Genomic DNA, 21,450 nt, shown 5'->3' with positions numbered 1-21,450 from the left:
GGTTGAGTCTCATAAATTATCTCACAAAATGCTGCTCTAAGGTCACTTGGGATCCTGGGTGGCTCAGGAGTTTCCCCTCTGCCCAGTTTTGCTTTAGGTTCTCCTTTCTGTTTGTCTGTGCCACCCTTATCCCACATCAACCAGTTTCACATAATTTGCATTTCTGTCGATTATAATTGCCCTGATTGTGTTCCCAGTCTCTCCTACACCTGCTTTAACTGTTTCTCTACCCAGAAGCCTCCATTCTTGGCACTTTTACCAGTGAAGATTGGCTCCGCATTCTCCGTCTCATGTAAGCTTTGCCTGATCTGAGCTGGAAATGACCTTGCCTTTTCTGAGTGTTGCGTGTCTCCCTTACAGAACTTCCCATAGCTACTATGATCGCCTGTCCTGGAACTAGCTTTATAGACCAGGCTGGCTTCAAACTCACAGAGATCCCCCTGCCTCTTGCCTCCCCACTGCTGGGATTAAAGGCGTGCACCACCACCTCCTGGTGAAAATGTTGATATCTTTATCGTGCTTAGTCAGTATGTAAATTGTAAGTTTGATTCTAGCTCCGTCCCAAGTCCATCTTCTAGTCCTATAGTAAGATGATATGTTTTATTTTTGGATACCCTTAAGTACAATTTATTAAAAATTAGTCATAATTTTATATTTCAATTTATGTTCATTTAAAAAATATATTGTACTCCTCTGGCAATATTTTATGTTAGGCTCCAACAGTTTTTTTATCCTGTGGGCAAGTGGTTTTCTGATGACTCATCTTTTTCCTGGTGACATTTGAAATGATGGCTGCTGTGTAGCCATAAGCAGTGCTGTTGCTCCACACCTTTAAAACAGTGTTTGCAGGTCCATCTCTCTGCAGGATTTTCTATACTTTCTGTATTTTATGAATCTGACTGATTTATCAAGATTTTTCTTTAAATATTATTTTCAAGGGTATAAATCTTTCAGAAAGTAGTTAGTGTTCATGTGGAATTTAATTCTCCAGGAGAGCACTGGAGTGTGTGTTTGTGTGTGTGTGTGTGTGTGTGTGTGTGTGTGTGAGAGAGAGAGAGAGAGAGAGAGAGAGAGAGAGAGAGAGAGACCTTGAGTTCCTATTTCTATGAAAGGAGATAAGATATACCAAAATATGAATTAAATACACATTTGTTTTAATTTTATATGTTTCAATAACAGCAAAATCAAAGGAGCTCCCCAGAGATGGACAGGTGGAGAGTTGTGTACCATCTTGCCACGAGGCTTGTCCAGGCCGCTCGAAACTCTCAACTGGAACCAGATAGGCTGCGGACATACCTGAGTAATCTCAAGAAGAAGTACGAAGAGGACCAGACCAGGGCTGCGGACTTTCCCGAGGGGACTGAGGAGTAGCAGCTCACGGCTTACACAGTGCCTATGTCACAGTTGCTCAGTTTGCTATTGTAATTGAAAATTGCAGTATATTAACTTCAGAATTTTTACGTATGCACCCTAGATGGAGAATATTCATTAGAATACCTTTAAAAGTGACAGCTCTTGAAGAAAAGGTTTTTGGTTTTCTACTTTACTTTTTTGTTTGTTTTATTTTTCAAGACAGGGTTTCTCTGTTTAGCCCTGGCTGTCCTAGAACTCTGTAGGCCAAACTGGCCATGCTTCTGCCTCCTAAGTGCTGGGATTAAAGGCATATGCCACCAACACTGTCTAAAAGGAAAGTTTTTGTTAGAAAAATCATTTCCTAGTTTTCATTTGTGACCTCCCACATTAGGTGACACTTAGAAGTTACAGTTTAGAGTATAGACAGAAATGTCTTCGGTGACATGTTGCTCTTTCTGTGTTTTATTTTGACCGCTCTTTTTACATAAAAGGCAACAGAGAGACAGCACTGATCTGCCTCCTTTGTGTATTCCCAGGGAACATTTTTTTCTTAAATTTTATTTATTTCAGACCAGCAGGATGATTCATTTGGTAAAGGCACTTCTGCCAACCCAGACAACCCAAGTTCAGTTGCTGGAACCCATATGGTGAAGTGAGAGAATCTGCTCACTCGGGCTGTCCGCTAACTCCACATCCACCCCGTGCTTTACATGCATGTGTGCAGACATTGTTTTTAATATCTAGCACAGTGCAAGCGATGTAGGAACACACGCCGAGGAAACAAGAAAGATGCAGACACTCAAACGGGATCCTTCTGTATAACAGTGTCTATCTGTTTTCAAAGGTCATTATTATTTTGTAAAAGAGCAAACCAGCCAGTCATTTATTTCTTCACTGGAAAGGGCTCTTCTCTTCACCACCACCTCAGTGGGTTCACAGGTCTGCCCTGTAGACTTTTTTCTCTTAAACAACCAAGCACCTGGAACTTGAGTGCCCATTGACCCATTGGTTTAGTAGTTGCAATCTTCATAAGGATTTGGCCAGCAGAATTATTCACAGACTGCTTATGCTGTGGTTTCTGTTTATGTGTGTGTGCTTGTGTCCATATGAGTGTGTGCCGCATGTATGTGGCTTCTGCAGAGGCTGGAAGAGGGCATTGGATCCCCTTGAGCTGGAGTTAGCAGGTGCCAGTGAACTCCCATGTGGTGCTAGGATTCTAACTCAGGACCTCTGGAAGAGCAAGAAGCACTCTGAACAGCTGAGCTGTCTTCCCAGCGTTCCTATAGTTTTTACTATGTGGCTATTTTACAGTATTTATTGGTTATATATTTTGACTTCATTAAGCTTGGTTCAGTATTGAAACTTTAAAAGCCAGATATATTAAAGAAGTTGTAATTCAAATGATATGCAGATGTTTTGAAGAAGTAAATTACCACTATTGTGTATGTGTTATATACAATATCTTGCTTAATTACTTGCATATTTCCTATTTCTCTGTCTTTGAAAGAGAGTATCAATATGTTTGACCTTTACCATTAATTGCATTTTAATTAATATTTGCAATGTATTTTATGTACACTTTCCTAAAACCAGATGATCTGGGTTTGCGGTGGCTTTGTAAGGGAGCACTGGAGAGGGATGGGTGTTAGCAGAGAGAAGACAAGAGAGGCAGCATGGGAATGGGCGGTGAGGAGGGACGTGGTCCAGCAGTAGGTAAAATAGCAGACATACTCCAGGCTATGTAACCTGTTAAATCCCACTAGACAGCTAAGAATTTTTCATCATTTAAAGCTTTTGCTACAAAACTTTCAGCCAACTAATCAGTCCATTTTATTTTTATGTAGATATTTAAATAAAAATAATTTTACTATTTCTTAAAATTATTTTTTCATAAGCTATTTTGCATGTGGCAGAAACACAAAGCAAGTGAAATGAAGACCATTACAATATCACAGGTACAGCTAATACCAGGAAACAGTTCCTTCTTGGTTTTAAGGCTTCTGTCTTTGCTATTTTCTGTGGCTTCCTTCTATGGTATAGATAAGTACCCCACAGGCCAGCCTGTCACTGTAACTGCCCACAATGTCTTGGCAAGCTGCTTGTGGTATTTTGAATGGGAAATGTCCCCCGCAGGCTCCTGCACTGCACACTTGGTCCCTAGTTGGTGGCACTGCTGGGGATGTGGAGCTGCTAGAGAAGTATGACATAGGCTGAGCCTTACATGTTAGACCTTGCCCTGCTTCATTTTGCTGCTTGTGTGGGTTGAATGTGATCTGTCAGCTTCCTGCCTCTTTGACCTTCCCTACCATTGTGGACATGTAGCCTCTCTGGAACTGTATGCCAAAATAACCCTTAAGTTGTTTTTGGTCATGGTGTTTCATTCCATTTTTCTACCCTAGCAATTTGTACCACAGATAAATGCTACATTATAAGGTCTAGATGGAAAAGAAAGGGTGCGTGTGTTATTTACAGTAACTGTGGCACCCAGCATTACACATTTCAGCATACTTACAGACGAGCCTGGCCACCACAGTCAGTTGAGCAGAGTCCCCTTGTCCCCAGACACTGCCTTGCGGTGTCTCAACTGCAGCTGGCCAGACACAGACCTACTTCCTCCAGAGTATCCAACAGATGGGATAGCACACAGCCTTTTGAGAATGGCTGCTTTCATTTGGAAATGAATCCTTGTGCCTTTTACTGATGACAAGTGCCTATTGGGGCATATTGTAACTTGTTTAGCCATTCATTTGCTGAGCGGTCTTGGGTTTAAGTCATCTTTTAAATTTTTCATTTTTAATTTGACGTGTATGGCTGTTTTCCCTGAATATGTGTCTGTGTTCCACATGTGTGCAGTGCCACTGCAGGCCAGAAAAAGGCATCAGAATCCTGGAACTGGAGTGGCAGATGGTGTTGGGATCAAACCTGGGCGCTTAAAGAACAGCCAGTGTTATTAACTGCTGAGCCACATCTCCAGCCCCCGTTTTCAGTAATCCTGAGCATAGTTATAAGCCTTCTTTAGAGAGTTTTATGACGTCTAGATTACATGGAACATTCTGTCATATATGAAGTGTATCGTGATTTCATATACAGTTACTGGTCTACTACCAGAGCTGCAATTGACCTTGTTTGAAGTGCCACTGCCCTTACTAGTTCTTGGTTCTGGTAGTCTTCTACTTGACATTTAGAAACGATATCTCTGTGTTAGGGATAGGGTAAAGTCTCTTTCAAGTTTTGGGAGCAGTTGCATTCTTTAGCCAGCAGTGATATTTTATTTCTCTCTCCTTAGTTTTGTGTTTCCTTTAGCCTACTTTCTCTAAAAGCACATTTCTAAATTCACTCCTTCAAGCAAAACAAAATTCTTTTATAGAAAGCTATAACACAATTCAGTAAATATTTTCTGTGATGCAGGTAGCAAGCTAGGAGAATAAAAGGTAGAATATCTTACACTAAAGACTTCAGAGTACAGTATAATTGTCCTGTAACATTTAAGGTAATAGCACAGTACATAACCTTTGTTGGTCACAGGGAGTGTAAAGGGGGACATGATGGGTTTAGAAAGGACATTTTAAGTAGAAGGACGAACATGGAAAAGCAAAGCAGCGTGAGATGGGAGGCAGGCTGGTGCTCCCGCTGTGTGGAGACCATGTGAGTGGGAAGAGTAACTGCCTGGCGTCACTGTTGCCTGAAGAGCACCGTGCAGGTTGAAGGTGTTTTTGTGGTTGGAGGTTTGGGGGGTGTGGTAGTGGTGATGCAGGCTGTAAGATCATTTCACTGAGACCATGAGTGGTCGGATGAACTGATCTGAGGTAGCTGTGGACTCCAGGGTCAAGGAGACAACAGATAGATCTTCAGGAGAGTCGATGGTGGCTCCAGGTTGAAGGAAGAGAAGGCAATGTATGCAGGAGAGGAGCAGAAAATGGCCAGTGAAGAGAACGTTGGCTTGAGAGACACCCCAAGCTTTTGTTGTGGTTTAACCAGATTCGGTGACTGATCTATCAACCAGGGAAACGTTTTGTTGAGTTCTGTGAAGATGTGTTCAGTTCCCAGCCTGTCACCACCAGCACATCAGGAGGACCAGAGACCTTGGGGACTTTGTACCTTTTATAATGAACTTAAACCTTGGCCCTGGAGGAAGAAGTAGCCTTTGCTTTCATCACAGTGAGCAGACCCACACTGTTCAGATGCGACCCTATCATGACATCTAAGGCTTCCCTTGGTACAGACGTCCTGAATAGCTAATCTAGAGAAGGAGAGCTCCTCTGCTCTGGACACAGAAAGCAGCAGAGACGCCCGAGGAATTGTTTCTAAGTCTGCCTTTGTTTAACAAGCTAGACACCACAGAAAAATCTAGTACTCTAGGTATTTTTTAAAGCTAAAAATGTGCTTTGAATACATTGAATTTTTTCATGACCTTAAAGTTTTTATAGATGAAATTTTAATTTTATGTAATTTCATATAATTTACTTCACTGTATGGAAAGTGATGGGTAGAGTTATATGGTAACTACAGTGCTGAACTTAGGACATTTAAAAATATATCTTCTTTAAAACTTTTCTTAAAGGTTTATCATATGTTGTATATGTGTTTTGTCTGAATGAATATATGTATACCACATGCATGTCTGGTGCCCACAGAGGTCAGATGTCGGCATCAGACCCCCTGGAACTGGAGTTATAAAAGGTTACTGGCCACCATGTGGGTGCTGGGAACTGATCTCAGACCCAGTGCTCTTAACCATGGGGCAGTCTCTCCAGCTCTGAAAACACATCTAACAGATTATTCAGTGCAGCAAATGTGCATGAAGTTAATAGTTTATTAACTTCTAAATGGTACAGTGCTACCATCCTAAAGAGCAGCATAAAGATGCATGTTAGCTTTCTAAATTCAGGAACTTTTGTAGACGAGAAGGAATTAGAAGTGAAAATATTCCATTTGGGAGCATATTGTTGGCCAGCAATTGGGTCCTGATGGTTATTCTGCAAAGGTGGACGAGTTCACATGGATCTTTGTATCTTGTTGGAGGGATGTAGTCCAACCAGTTTTGGATAATTGGACGTCTTCCCAAGCTCAGCTGTGTCTGGAGACAAGAAAAGCTTTCATTTACTCTTGGATTGATCCCAAGTATTTAGTACTTTTAAAAATTTATTTAGGTTCAGAAAAGATCCTGAATTTATATAACCCTTGTTGCATGAATTCTAGTTGGTCTTAATAATAAAACCCGGAGTCAGATATTAGGAGGTGAAAGCTGAAAGATCAGAAAAACAGTATGGCCAGCCACTAGAGAGACCTTTTACCTTTGCCAGTGCTCAGTCCGGATGGGTCATCCTGTCCTCAGACTGTCTCCTCAGACTGCAAGGAGCTCCTCCCACCTTATATTCCTCTCTCCACCCAGCTATATCACTCCTGTCTCCACCTCCCTAGTGCTGAGATTAAAGGCATGGGATCCCAAGTGCTGGGATCACCTTTGTGGGAGCTCTGTTTCTTTTAGACAGATTCAATCTTGTATAGCCCTTGTATAGGTCTTGAGCTCACAGAGATCCCTCTGCCTCTGTCTTCCAACTCGTGGCATTAAAGGTGTGAGCCACCACTGCCTGACCTCTATGGTTTACCTCTGCACTCTGATCTTCAGACAAGCTTTATTTGTTAAAACATAAACAAAATATCAGTACTACTATAATCTTTATCAAAGCCTTTTTACCTTATAGGCATTTTATTCCAATTTTGTTCTCCCAGCGGTAAAAAACTGTATTGGGAAGACACTAAGCAAAATTTAAACTATGAGCAGGAAGTTCTTCACTTCGGATGGAGCATTCTTCTACATTATCACCTCTTCTGAGCACTGTCATCAGCACAGCCATGTGCAGAAGCCATCCAAAAGCTAAAGGTACCCGAGGGGCCTGCCTGTTCAGAAAGTCTGATTCTAGAAACAGCTGATGTAAATCATACATGCTCCCCAGTTGGACCTCTGACCTGCCTGCATGAAAGGAGGTCTTCTTAAAGTCTTAGGAAGCCATCTTCTCAAAGAGTCTGCTCTGGGGGTTAAATGCCAAGGGAAGGCATTCCCCAGGGACTCACATAACACTGGAAGAAGAGAACCAGCTCCACAAAACTGCCCTCTGACTTCCAGACGTACCCCTACAGCGCATGCAATAGTCAAGAAATAGCAGCAAACACCTTCTTTGTCCAGGCCTCTTGACCTAGCTATATTATATATGTGCATATATCCATTATTTATTCAGTTATCAACTATTTAAAGAGTATCAAATGTATATTCAACTGTAGTAGGCATGCAAAGTAGACATTGTCTATGCCTACAAGGGTGTGGCAGAGAGACATCCAAACATACTTAATATGTGTGCCATCTAAGAAGTGACAGAAGCAGGAAACCAGCGCTCAGACAGCGTGGACATGGTCCACAGCCTCCCGCACAGCACTACTCCACTGCAGCTGATGAACTCTACTCGTTTGGGGCCTCCCAGGTGACTTTGGCCAATTTTTTTCCTGGTAATTTTGTAGTAATTTTACTTGCGAAATTTTAGACTGGTCTAAATTGATGTGTTCTGTGATAGCCCTGCAGGGCAGTTACTATGAAGCAAAGATGTAAAAAACATGAAGACATGAAAAACAATGTAAGTATGTTCTCTTTAAAAATGGGTGGCCAGTTCTAATAATCTGACCCATCTGTTTGCCTTACAGCTGGCCCACACATTAGTATTTCTTATCAAGGCATTCAAACGCCAGCAAAGTATATGCCTCTGAACCTATTTCTGAAGTTACACTTCTAAAGATGGGCCGAGTGGTTGATTCCTTGTTAAGCTGGCTGGTTAAATTTGTGCGACTAGCTTCCCTTTATAAATATAAATTAACTTTTTGCTGTTAGTGGGCATGATACAGTTGGATATTGCAATTTGCAGTTCATTTTGAAAAAAAAATGAGCATTCCCAATTTATGGTTGATATATGGGTGATTTATTTTTCTCTAACTTGGTTTAGTCCCAAAACCTTATTAAGGAGAAGGTCTCCATATTTCGGAGAGATATTTTCAGTTGAATAAATATTTTATGTCTTTATATTTCTATAATGCTTAAAATTGCTTGGGCATCATGAATAGAAAAACCTATTTCTTGGTATGTGATTGTATTTGTGGGGAGAAATGGAGCTGCCATTCTGAAATATTCTGTTGGGAAGAAGAGCTGCTAAAATTTTATCTTATTTTGTTCTTAGATAGAAATCTTAATACACAGTTTGTTATTGAAATGTAAAAATTTACATCTATTTAACACTGAAATAAACCATAAATTTAACTTACATCTATTTAACACTGAAATAAACCATAAATTTAACTTTTGAAGTTCATGGTAAGAAAATCAACATTTGAAGGACTAATTTTATCTCATTTGGATTTTGCCTCATTTTAAATTACTGAGCATATGAGTATTAATTCATCATTGGAAATAATGCATACATTAAGAACACTCCATTCTTGCCTTCATAATTATGTCCTAACACTTGTTGGGTTGCACTCCCTCCCCCAAGAGTGAAGCTCTGCGTACACCCCAAAGACTGAAGCTCTGCATACACCCCCAAGAGCGAAGCTCTGTGTACACCCCCAAGAGCGAAGCTCTGCTTACACCCCCAAGAGTGAAGCTCTGCTTACCTCTATCTCCCTCACTGAGATTGTAGAAAGCACTCTGGAGCATAGCGTTAGACATATCTTAGCATCTTCTTGAATGTCAATCAACTCATGGTCAACCATTATTCTCACTCTCGAAGGGTAGAGTAGTATTGTTAAAACAATGTTGATAGGGTTTTTCTCTCTCTCTAGGATCCCGTACTGCAGGAGGATTCTTAAGATATTTGACTGTCGCGTCTGAGCCACATAGAGTAGAGGTGTGATGCCGCTCAGCGGGCTGGGGCAGTACACGGGCGTGAAGGTTCTGCAAGCCAAAGGCAGAGCGTGCAGTGTCATGAGCTGTGTCAGCAGGCACGGAAAGGTAAGCTACTGTGTTAACCGTATCTACACTATCAGCCCTCACCCGTGAGCGACTTGTAACTAACTTCTATCCGGAATGCCTTAAGAATTTGACGCTATAGACCACAGTGAAGGGGGAAGCAAGCGCCCACCAAATGCTGAGACCTTGCATGCAGGGCACTCTCTTTCAGTCACAGTGGCTCTCTGTCTCCCACACTGGTGGGCAGTAGGAACCTCACCAAGCTCTGGACATATAAAATGGAAGTGAAAGAAAAGCAGCTTTTATAGTTCTTTTTTAAAGATTTAATTTTTAAAAGTTAAGTGACTATGTAAATGTGAGTTTATGCTGTGGGCGGGAGCCCGAGGTGTCCGGAGAGGGTGTCAGATTATCTGGAGCTGGAATGACAGGTGGTTGTGAGCTTTGGGTCCTTTGAAAGGGCAGGCAGTGTGCTTAACTGCTGAACCTTCTCTCCAGCCCAGTACTTGACATTATATCTTTCGATAATGCCAATTTGCTGATATTCCTGATAATGCCAATTTGCTGATATTCCTGAAGGTAGATTTCTCTTTTCTTATGGGTTTCCAAACTCTACTAAAAAGGACTAACCAAAATATTCCTCTATGCAATCATTCACTTGGAATACAAAAAGCCAAATCCTGTAGAGTCACAGTTAAGGACAATAGCCTAAAACACACCAATGGCTTCAAAGAGTTAAGAAAACCCAACAGCTAATGCCCCTGTGTTCTTCCAGGGGCATTAAGTATCTCCCAGTGGCACACAACAAGCATTTCTCTGATCAGTTCATGGAGGCTCTATTCAGTGCCAACCATGGACTACGCCCTCAGCACACCAGGAGAAATCTGGCCAAAAACTCCCCTGGCACTTTGTAGAAGGGCATTCACAAAACGGAACTGACAACCTATGTCAACGCATCTAGGGTTTCTCACAAGTTTCAGACTCTAGCTACTCGACTCTGTAAACGTCTGCTCTTTTCCGTCCATTAGGGCTGAGGACCTCAGCGCTTCTCAAGAGAGCAATGGCTCAGCCCCTCAGCAATCACTCTCCCGTCAGCTTCTCATCAGTCATAAACACGCCGCGGAAGTCACCCTGCAGAGTCTTCGCTGAGAAGCCGGGTGTGCACTTTCGGAGTTTCAGGTTCAGACATATTCTTTAAGGGGGTCTGTCATTATTGCCACTACAAGTCCCGAGCAGTAAATGTCGAGCTGGTTCTTCAGAGGAAGGGACATCAGCATTCTATATTGGCTCTAATAACTTTTTGTTTGTTTGTTTTTCTAAACAGGGTTTCTTTGTGTAGCCCTGGCTGTTCTGGAACTTGATTTGTAGACCAGGCTGGCCTTGAACTCAAAGACATCTGCCTGCCTCTGCCACCGAGTGTGAAATTAAAGGCATGCACCATCATGCCTGGCTCTAATATAACATTTCTTTTGCTGTTCTTCATTTATGTATTATGTATGTATGCACATGTGTGCATGTGTGCACACACCGCATGGTGCAACATGGAGCTTAGAAGACAAGCTGTGTGTCTCTGTTCTCTTCTTCCACCCCTGTGGGCTCTGGGGATGGAACTCGGGTCATCAGGCTTGGCAGCTAGCACCCTTTTACCTGCTGACCCATCTCACTAGGCCCTAATGCAACATTTAAATTAGAAATATTAATTTTGTGAAAACTCATCCAGAAAATAAAAGAACATTAGCCTGATGTCAAAGACATCTAAAGCATCATAAGAAAAGCAGAAAATAATAATTCTAATGTATATAGATAGGCACAAAGACCCATATAAAATGTGAATTATTTGAACTTAGCAATATGCAAAAGTACTTCACTGTCCAATGAGGTTTACTTTATAAATACATGATCAGTTTATGACCTGAAAAATCAATCAAGGCACTTCATCTTGTAAATGATTTTTTAAAGCGGTCATTTCAAAGCTGTGATAAATTCAAGATGGATGTCGTGGCACTCTGCTGTATTCTCAGGATGTGGTCGTGCCAGTTCTTAAGAAGGTATTTGACTTGACCTTCCAAGTATTGGAATTCAGGAAACTCAGAGAAAAAAGCAAGTGGTCATTGTTAAGATTTAGGAGATTCAGATATATTAAAATTTACATTACCTCTAGGAGATATTGAGTGAATATTGATTGGAAATTGTGGAAAACATGACTAAAACTCAAATGGGTTTAAAATGAGATTTAAACATCTCATCTGTATCCACATGGTGTGTGATTAATCCTTGGGTTTAAACCAAAATTTGCTTACTGTGTCCCGACAGTTATTATAACAGTGCTCATGTGGATGGAGGGGGCAAGCAAAGCGAGGCCTGGTTTTAAATGTGAGGTTAATGCACAGTCTTCTGTGTCTGAGAGCTTGTCATACATGCCTATGTAATGAGGCACAATATTTCTGTACAGTTGCATAGTGGACGACTCTGGTTTGCAGATAGACATATCTCCAATTCTTCTACATTCTCTTTTGGCTGGCAAATCGAATAGACCTTTTATTCGTAATACTGCGATCTCTGGTGTTTACATAGTCTACTTTCTTGACACTTTGCTTTCCTGGTCAGACCAGCCTCGGGTTCCCCTGTAGCTTTGTAGTCTGTTCCCTCAGCCCTCAGTGTCTAGCAAGGGATGCATGCCATGCTGGCCAATTTTGATTTGACCATTATCATGCAATTTCATCCATAACCATAGTTTCAACTACTCTTCATTTATTTCAACAAATACTGATCATACACTGAATGAAAACCACTGTCTGAGGTACTTATAGTGGTGAATGGAATAAAACTCTTACTATCTTCCTTAATGTTATATCACTTACTAACAGCGCAGGATCAACACAGCACATAGAATAAACCATACAAATGCACTGGGAGATGCTTGACTAATGGAACAGGACCTGAAAGGTGACATCTGGACGAAGACTAGGAGACACATTTACTTAGCTGTATCACCACGTAAGTGCCTGGAATGGTGACAGAAGGGTAAGAAAGTCAATGTGGACCAAAGGGTGAAATTGAGAGCAGAGGAGATGGAGGCCACTTTGAGAAGGGTGTCATGTGTGTACGAGAAAGTCTTTTGGCTCCGCGTGGACCAGATATGCACAAGAGGCCTGGGCTGTAAGAGCAGCATGGCTGTCCGCAGTACAATAGAAAGAGAAAAGCCACTTAGCTTGGGACAGGGTGACAGCAGTGCAGACAGCCATATTTTCCCACTACTAGCAGGTAGACAGAACCAACAGACATAACAAATTAAATGTAGAAATAAAGACATCAAATATGGCATTCTATATCTAGCTACTTGTTGCACGTCTCGAATGCCCCCTGGACAGCTCACACTTTTCTGTCCAGAACCGATTTCATAGGTGTCTTGTCATACTTGATAGGTTTGTAACAGGACCATGGGGCAGTTGGGCCCATTCTTATGACAAAGGGTATTTCTAGAGCTTTATGGTATAAATGGCTAGTAAATACATGAGATGTAACTAGAAATTGTCATGTTAAGTCAAATAAGCCATATCCCAAAGGTCAAATGTCATGGATTCTCATGTGGACTCTAGACTCAAATATATATATTTGAACAGTAATAGGAGGAAGACAAAATATTACATGTTTTCACTCATAAAGAATTTAGATTTAACTTTGTATGTTCAGATATGTATGACAATGTGGCTTGAACACAAAAGGGGCACTGCTAGGAAACATGGGAGGAGGAGGCCCAGGAGGTAGCTGGGGAGGGATGAGCCGGGCACAGCGACACCAGTGCATGAACGCGTCACAGTGAAGCCATTATTTTGTAACCAGCTTTCAAAAGGTATGTTAAGAGAGTCTATTGCTGTTGTCTTGGTAAGAGATGGCAGTACTCCATCTGGATTAGACATGAGGAACTAAGTAGGATCTGTTTTTATAGACAGTTGAAAGGACTCATTGCTGTGGTGGCAAAGGAAGAAAAGAATCAAGACTTAATAATTAATTCCAAATGTCTGCCTTGAGCAATAAGGGTCAGGTGCTACTGAGGTAAGAACCAGATTGGCTTGGAGATGGGTGTGCTGACTAGTAGTCTCTTCTGCCCCATGTGGCGATCTCAGGTAGACAGAGAGGAAGGAGATGTCAGGACTGGCGATAAAGACTTGGAAGTCACCGACATGCACATTATATTTCAAGTCATGGGACCATGTAAATATTTGAGGGAAAGTATACAGCCCACCAACCATGGGCAAAGGATAATTCATATCAGAAGACATGTAACAGATGCTAGCCACAGAGAGTGCTGAGCTGGCAGCCTGGGGTGCTCTAACAAGGTTGTCACACAGAGAAAGACACCACGAGATTGTCAGGCTCCTTCAAAATCTAAATCTCCGGTACTGTGATAAGTATAACTGCCTGTAATGACTTTAATCCTGTCACTGCATCCATATCCAAATTTCTCAATTTAAAAACTGTCCCATACAGCCGGGTAGTGGTGGCGCACGCCTTAAATCCCAGCACTTGGGAGGCAGAGGCAGGCGGATCTCTGAGTTCGAGGCCAGCCTGGTCTACAAGAGCTAGTTCCAGGACAGGCTCTAGAAACTACAGGGAAACCCTGTCTCGAAAAAACTAAAAAAAAAAAAAAAAAAACCTGTCCCATACATATAGAATGGGCAAGAAAATTCAGATGTATCATACTTGCTCAGTGAGGCCATGGGCATGACAGGCCTTGAGTTCCATCCCAGAGAGCGTGAATGATCCTGTCAATCATGATTCACTTTCATTTTCCATTAAAATTTCCCCTTTCCCTGCCCATATTTAACCCTTCCTTTCCTCCTCTATTTTATTACACTTTTCAAGGATACCCCTGGACTTTAAACCTGGTTAGTAGAAGCTGTAACCACGTAAAACAACACATAAAATGACAAGAAGTCCTAGTGGGGGCTTTGTTTACAGTTTCCAGCTCCTGGCTACCCTTTCATGGGTTGGGATGATCATTCAGGAGCAGAGGGATATTACAGGGACCATGGCTACTCCAGGCAGAATCCACTACCATGTCTCCAGCCCGGGTCTTGTGTTTCGCTGCCCAGCTGTCGCCATGCCTCCAGAAAGTGATGGGTCAGTGTTTTGTTGAATGAAACGCACAACTGTTCTAACCAAGCTAACACCTGAAGCCAGGGAACTAATTGACTTAGGATCAAACTCACAAGCCACAAGAAAGTCACCTGGGGCTTTTGTGTGTGAGATAGATTGATAGGTTCGGGCAGTAAAAACTTGGCCTGTAACGAGCAACGTTCTCATTGAGCTCAGTTGTAGAAGATTTTAAATCAATTTTTTTAACCACCTGACACAGATAGGGGGGAGCTCTTGTGTTGACTGTTGACCATGAGGTGATGGATGTATTCTGAGCTGTACTTGGAGGAGTGAATTATATACACACACTACAAGTGTGCAGTCTCAACAGCACTGAAAGAAGCCACCACCGTAAGTCGTAAGACAAGGTCTGTTTCTTTTTATGGGATTTTTCATATATTTGCTAACACCTTCCTTGAGTACCACTATGACTTGATAGTATGTAATACAGGTAAAATTCTAAAATTCACAGTCCACAACGAAGCCAGGGATACATCCCCACCGTGCTAACGGATCTAAGAAAACAGTATTGTACTCCCCATAGACCCACTTCTCTCTCTCGACAAAGCATAAGAGGATTACCTCCATATCAACGCTAGGCTGCAGCTTCTGTCCTGGACATAGTCCTTCGTCTTCTTGAGAAGGAGTTCCACAAAGTCAGGATTACCTTTTCTGGCGAAAACCCAGTACAGAATGGTATTCACACATATTTCAGTAAATTCGAGGTTGAAATTGAATTCAAAACGGTGTCCTGACTTCTCCACAAATGCAATATAGTCGGTGAGGAGTATGTCAAAGCCATCCAAGTCAACATACCTCAGAATTTTTGCCAGTGTTCTATAAATTCTGGGTTCATAGCAGTGGTATCCCCACTGACCCAGAAACTGCAAAGAGGGCCTCTTAACTATCTTGTCAATGAGGTTGCAGAATATATTGCCTCTTGGGAAAGAAGTCTTACGGCATAACTTAGAAGAGTTATTCATCGCTTCTTGGGGGTAGGTAGGAAACCACGGGCAGTCATACTGCGATCCTTCAGCTACATATTTTGATAATGTGGTAGGCTCTGCGCCACACACACACACACCCTCCAGCCTGAGGAAGGACAGCCCTGGGTGACATCACAATACCTGCAGAGCTGTCATCAGCATGGGTCAGAAAACTGAGGCACTTTGTGTAGCTGGTGACATTTGAGACCTAAGGGACAGCAATAATGTTGAGGAGAGCTAAGGGGAAATACATTTAACTTTCCAAGAATTCCACCCAGGCTACATTGTGTGTCTCTCAGGTGTGAGAAGCACCCTGCATACATCACACTGCATGTTAGTGTTAGTTAGTTATGGGAGCGTAGTTGAGGACAGCTCTTGCATTCTGTGTAGGGACTTCCCGCTCTCAGTCCTCACAGGTTCTCTCCCCTGTTTTGTAGTTAAACTGATGGCATAGCTGATGCCACTTGCCAGTAGGCACTCTGCCATCCCTGCACGTAACATCCTAGGAAACAAAATCTAGAAACTTGGTTTTAGGATTTTAAGTTTTGTAGATACTGTTCCTCTACATACCTGGTAGACCCTATGTAATTGGAGCATTAAACTTTCTGTAGGGTGAGGGGGTCATTAATTGTGTAGGTCTCAATGCTGTGTGAGGTTCTAACTCCATTTTCTGGAGGGAATGCCATTTACATGTGAACCCAGTTCCAAGGGACCTGACACCCTTTTCCAACCTCCTCAGGTACACACATACACATGTGTATGCACACATAGACATGTATGTAGGCATAACACCTATACACGTAATAACAGACAAAGAAAGCTCTTTCTGTCGGGAAGTAACAGAAATACCAGCCTCTGTTGCCAGGGTGGCCTAGACTTAAGTAGTTCTGCAGGTTTTATAGATCTTCCAGGCTGGAACAATGGCTGGGGTTGAGACTTGCTGCTCTTAGGGGTTTCACATTATGCACCCGAATTGGACCTCCCAGCCCCCCATATCCATCCTTCATCCCTGTTGCATCCCCCCACAAAACAAAGTAAGCAAACAAGCAGAGAAAAAAAGCCAATAAACCAAAGCATAACAAAAACCACACCTGAAACAGAAAAAATTTTTGCTTCTTCTTCTATCACCTCCACATGTGTCCTGATGGCATTGATTGGAGCCTTCAGTGTGTCATGCAGTCCCATTTGTTCCTGTGCCCCATCAACTTGACTGGCAGCTGTTCATTGCAATGAGTCATTGGTCTGGTTCAAGTCTCTGGTTTTAGGTACACCATCCTCACTTGACCCTCACCGGAGCTTTCCTGAGGTATCCTGTGTCTTGGAGATCGTGTGGGTTTCATTCCACAGAACCAGTTCCTTCACGAACTCCTGTAGAACCTAGATGGGGTAGATACAAGGGTGGGTCAACCCAAGGCCCAGTTGTGGGTCTGGGTGTTAGCCAGGCAGGTCAGATCGAGCGACTGGGGCTATCTGCCTGGGGTGTGGTGCCTGAGTCAGCTCCCCTACATGTATGTCCTTAGGATAGGTTCATCCTTGCCTATGGTGAGGGGTAGGGGCCCTCTCTCCTGAGTGCAGGGGTCAGGTCTTTTGCTGTAGTGTTCCTATAGAACATTCCACCCAAACATAAAACAGTATACCTTCTTCTTAGTACCCTATGGAACCTTCTCAAAAATTGACCACATACTGGGTAACAAAGAAAACCTCAACAGGTTAAAAAAAATTGGAATAATCCCATGTATCTTATCAGATCACCATGGTTTAAAGTTAGAATTCAACACCAACATGAATTTCAGAAAGCCCATAAACACATGGAAATTGGACAATGCTCAACTGGACCATCAATGGATCAAGGAAGAAATAAGAAAGAAATTAAAGACTTCTTCCTAAAATTCAGTGAAAATGACCACATAACATACCCAAACCTATGGGACACAATCAAAGCAGTGTTAAGAGGAAAGTTCATAGCATCAAATGCTTACATAAAGAAACTGGAAATTACCACACTAGCCAGTTAACAGAACACCTGAGAGCTCTAGGATAAAAAGACGCAAACTCACCCAGGAGGACTAGAAAATAGGAAATAATCAAGCTGAGAGCTGAAATCAACAAAATAGAAGCAAAGAAAACAATACAAAGAATCAATGAGACAGAGTTGGTTCTTCGAGAAAATCAACAAAATAGACAAACCTTTATTCAAACTAACCAAAAAGCAGAAAGAGACTACCAAATTAACAAAATCAGAAATAAAAAGGGTAGACATAACAACAGACATGGAGGAAATCCAGAGAATTACCAGGTCATAACTCAAAAAAATCTATACTCCACAAAATTGGAAAACTTAAAGGAAATGGACAATTTTCTAAATAAATATCACATACCAAAAATTAAATCAAGACCAGATAAGCAAGTTAAATAGACCTATAACTGCTAAAGAAATAGAAACAGTCATCAAAATCTCCCAACCAAAAAAAAAAAAGTCCATGACCAGATGTTTTCAGTACTGAATTCTACAAGATTTTTTAAAGAAGAATTAATACCAATACTCTTCAAATTGTTCTATACAATAGAAACAAAGGAACATTGCCAAACCTTTTTTATGAGGCTACAATTACTCTGATACCTAAATCACACAAAGACACTACTAAGAAAGAGAATTACAAACCAATCTCACTCATGAACAATGCAAAAATGAGAATTTTTATAAAATACTGGCAAATTGAATCCAAGAACACATCAGAAAAAATCATCTACCATGATCAAGTCAGTTTCATCCCAGAGATGCAGGGATGGTTCAACATACGAAAATCTATCAATGTAATTCACCATACAAACAAACTGAAAGAAAAATATCACACGATCATCTCATTAGATGCTGAAAAAGCCTTTGACAAAATTCAAACCACTTCATGATAAAAGTCTAGGAGAGAACAGGGATATAAGGACCATACCTAAACATAATAAAGGCAATGTACAGTAGGCCGACAGCCAACATCAAACAAAGTAAAAGAAACTCAAGCGATCTCACTGAAATCAAAAATAAGACAAGGTTGTCCACTCTCTCCAGATCTATTCAATATAGTTCATGAAGTTCTAGCTAGAGCAATAAGACAACAAAATGAGACCAAGAGGATACAAATTAGAAAAGAAAAAGTCAAACCCTCACTATTTGCTGAGGATATGATAGTTTACATAGTGACCCCAAAAATTCTACCAGGGAACTCCTACAACTCATAAACACTTTCAGTAATGTAGCAGGATACAAGATTAACTTTAAAAAAAAAATCTGTAGTCCTCCTTTATACAGATGATAAATGGGCTGAGAAAGAAATCAGAGAAACATCATCCTTCACAATAGCCACAAATAACATAAAATGTCTTGGAGTAACTCTATCCAAAGAAGTTAAAGACCTGTATGACAAGACTTTAAAACTCCGAAGAAAGAAATTGAAAAGGACACTAGAAAATGGAAATATCTCCCATGTTCTTGGGTAGATAGAATTAACGTAGTAAAAATGACAATTTTACCAAAAGCAATCTACGGATTCAATGCAATTCCCATCAAAATCCCAGCAAAATTCTTCACAGACCTCAAAAGAATGGTGCTCAACTTAATATGGAGAAAAAAAAACTAGGATAACCAAAATGATCCTGTATAATAAAGGAGTTTCTGAAGGCATCACAATCCCTGACTTCAAGCTCTGCTACAGAGCTAAAGTAATGAAAACAGCCTGGTATGATGTGGGGCTCCCCTCTGTAAACTGTGAATACCATTGGTTAGTAAAGAAACTGGGTTGGCCTGATAGGTTAGAGTAGAGCTATGCAAGGAAAGCTAAACTGAATGCTGGCAAAAAGAAGAGCAGAGTGAGAGAGAAGCCATGTAGCCTTGCCAGAGACAGACGCTGGAGCTTCACCCAGTAAGCCACAGCCTCGTGGTGATACACAGATTAACAGAAATGGGTTAAATTAAGATGTAAGAGTTAGCCAATAAAAAGCTAGAGCTAATGGGCCAAGCAGTGATTTGATTAATACAGTTTCTATGTGGTTATTTCAGAGCTGAGCAGCCGGGAACAAACAAGCGGCCTCCTACAACACTGGTATTGGCATAAAAAACAGACAGGAGAACCAATGGAATCCAATCCAAGAACTGGATATCAATCCACACACCTACGAACACCTGTTTTTTGATAGAGAAGCTAAAAATATAAAATGGAAGAAAGAAAGCATAATTAATAAGCAGCGCTGGCATAACTGGATATCAATATGTAGAAGAATGAAAATATATCCATATCTATCACCATACACAAAATCAAGTCCAAATGGGTCAAAGACCTCAACATAAAACCAACCACACTAAACCTCATAGAAGAGAAAGTGGGAAGTATATTTGAATGCATTGGCTTAGGAGATCACTTCCTAAATATAACCCCAGTAGTACAGACACTAAGAGCAACAATTAACAAATGGGACCTCTTGAAACTGAGAAGCTTCAGTAAAGCAAAGGACATGGACAACAAGACACAACGACAGCCTACAGAATGGGAAAAGATCTTCACCAGCCCCACATCACACAGAGGGCTGATCTCCAAAATATATAAAGAACTCAAGAAAATGGTCATCAAAAGAACAAATAATCCAAAAAATGGGGTACAGACCTAAACAGAGAACTCTCAACAGAGGAATCTAAAATGGCTGAAAGACACTTAAGGAAATGTTCAACATCCTTAGCCATCAGAGAAATGCAAATCCAAACAACTCTGAGATTCCATCTTACACCTGAAAGAATGGCCAAGATCAAAAACACTGATGACAGCTTGTGCTGGAGAGGATGTGGGGAAGGGGAGCACTCACTATTGCTGGTGGGAGTGCAAACTAAACTGGTACAGCCACTCTGGAAATCAGTATGGTGATTTCTCAGAAAATTAAGAAGGAACCTACTTCAAAACCCAGCAATATCGCTGTTGGCTATGTACCCAAGGATACTCAATCATACCACAAGGAAATGTGCTCAACTATGTTCATAGCAGCATTGTTTGTCATAGCCAGAACCTGAAAACAACCTAAATGCTCCTCAACCAAAGAATAGATAAATTGTGATACATTTACAAAATGGAATACTCTACAGAGGTAAAAAAAAAAATAATGACATCTTGAAATTTGCATGCAAATGGATCTAGCTAAAACCATATTGAATGAGGTAACCCAGACCCAGAAAGACCAATATAATATGAACTCACTCATAAGTGGCTTCTAGACATAAAGCAAAGAAAAAAGAAACCTACACTCTACAACCCCAGACAACCTAGACAACAAAGAGGACTCTAAGAGAGACATACATGGATCTCATAGGAAGGAGAAAAAGACAAGATCTGTTGTTTAAATTGGGAGTGTGGGAGTCATGGGAGAGGGTAGAATGGGAGGGAGAGGAAAAGAAGGGAGCAGAGAAAAATGTATAGCTCAATAGAAATTTAAAAAAAGAAAATGATTTTTTCTGGATATCTTTTCTTTTAAGCACACTTTATACTTTTTTTCACACTTTATACTTTTAAACACAAAAGCTTTTATCTTGCCTATTTTAGATAATTAACTAAAAATCATCATTGCCAGCCACAATAATTAGATACTTTAAAGTTCCCATTCTTATCACATTAACCTGTTCTTATATAAGAAGTGTACAATATGGTATTAGTCCCTGGAAAGCATCTTAGGTTTTTAATTCTCCGGGGACAGCTCTTACATAAAGGTAAAATGAACAGACTGGTCCAGCTCCAGGAGCCATTTCTCAGGGCTGACTTCTGTGACTTCTCCATTATAATTCAGTGTGAAGCTATCTCGAAGCAATCTTTAAATACAACTGGATGTGATGTGCCCGCCCCAGGCAAGTGACATTTCAAATTGTGTTTCTTTTCACCCTCAAAGCAAAAGGCTCTGTTCCTTCTAGTAGTTAGAGTAATTTAAATGAAGTTAATTTACCGGGTCAGAATCTAAGTTGTGACTTTTCAGATTCTTTCATTTCCATTACAAATT

At 41.1% G+C, this 21,450-nt stretch overlaps 2 protein-coding genes across 2 annotated transcripts in view; one reads left to right on the top strand and one right to left on the bottom strand.

Moving 5' to 3' along the window:
• Msh4 (mutS homolog 4) overlaps positions 1 to 1,371 on the top strand; it is a 35,561-nt gene extending 34,190 nt beyond the window's left edge. The window contains 1 exon segment of the mRNA XM_038311921.1: positions 1,180 to 1,371. Within this exon segment, the coding sequence (XP_038167849.1) occupies positions 1,180 to 1,371 (192 nt within the window).
• Positions 1,372 to 6,223: 4,852 nt separating this feature from the next.
• Asb17 (ankyrin repeat and SOCS box containing 17) lies at positions 6,224 to 15,423 on the bottom strand. Its single transcript, XM_038310752.1, has 3 exons — positions 15,023 to 15,423; positions 9,010 to 9,289; positions 6,224 to 6,430 (listed from the first exon to the last, which is right to left on the bottom strand). The coding sequence occupies exons 1-3, from the start codon at positions 15,421 to 15,423 to the stop codon at positions 6,224 to 6,226; spliced, it is 888 nt and encodes a 295-aa protein (XP_038166680.1).
• Positions 15,424 to 21,450: the final 6,027 nt, after the last annotated feature.

The sequence above is a fragment of the Arvicola amphibius genome, chromosome 14 (genome assembly GCF_903992535.2).
Source record: "Arvicola amphibius chromosome 14, mArvAmp1.2, whole genome shotgun sequence".
NCBI classification, from domain to species: Eukaryota; Metazoa; Chordata; class Mammalia; order Rodentia; family Cricetidae; genus Arvicola; species Arvicola amphibius.
The sequence above is the reverse complement of the archived record's forward strand: the minus strand, read 5'-3'. Positions and strand labels throughout refer to the sequence as shown.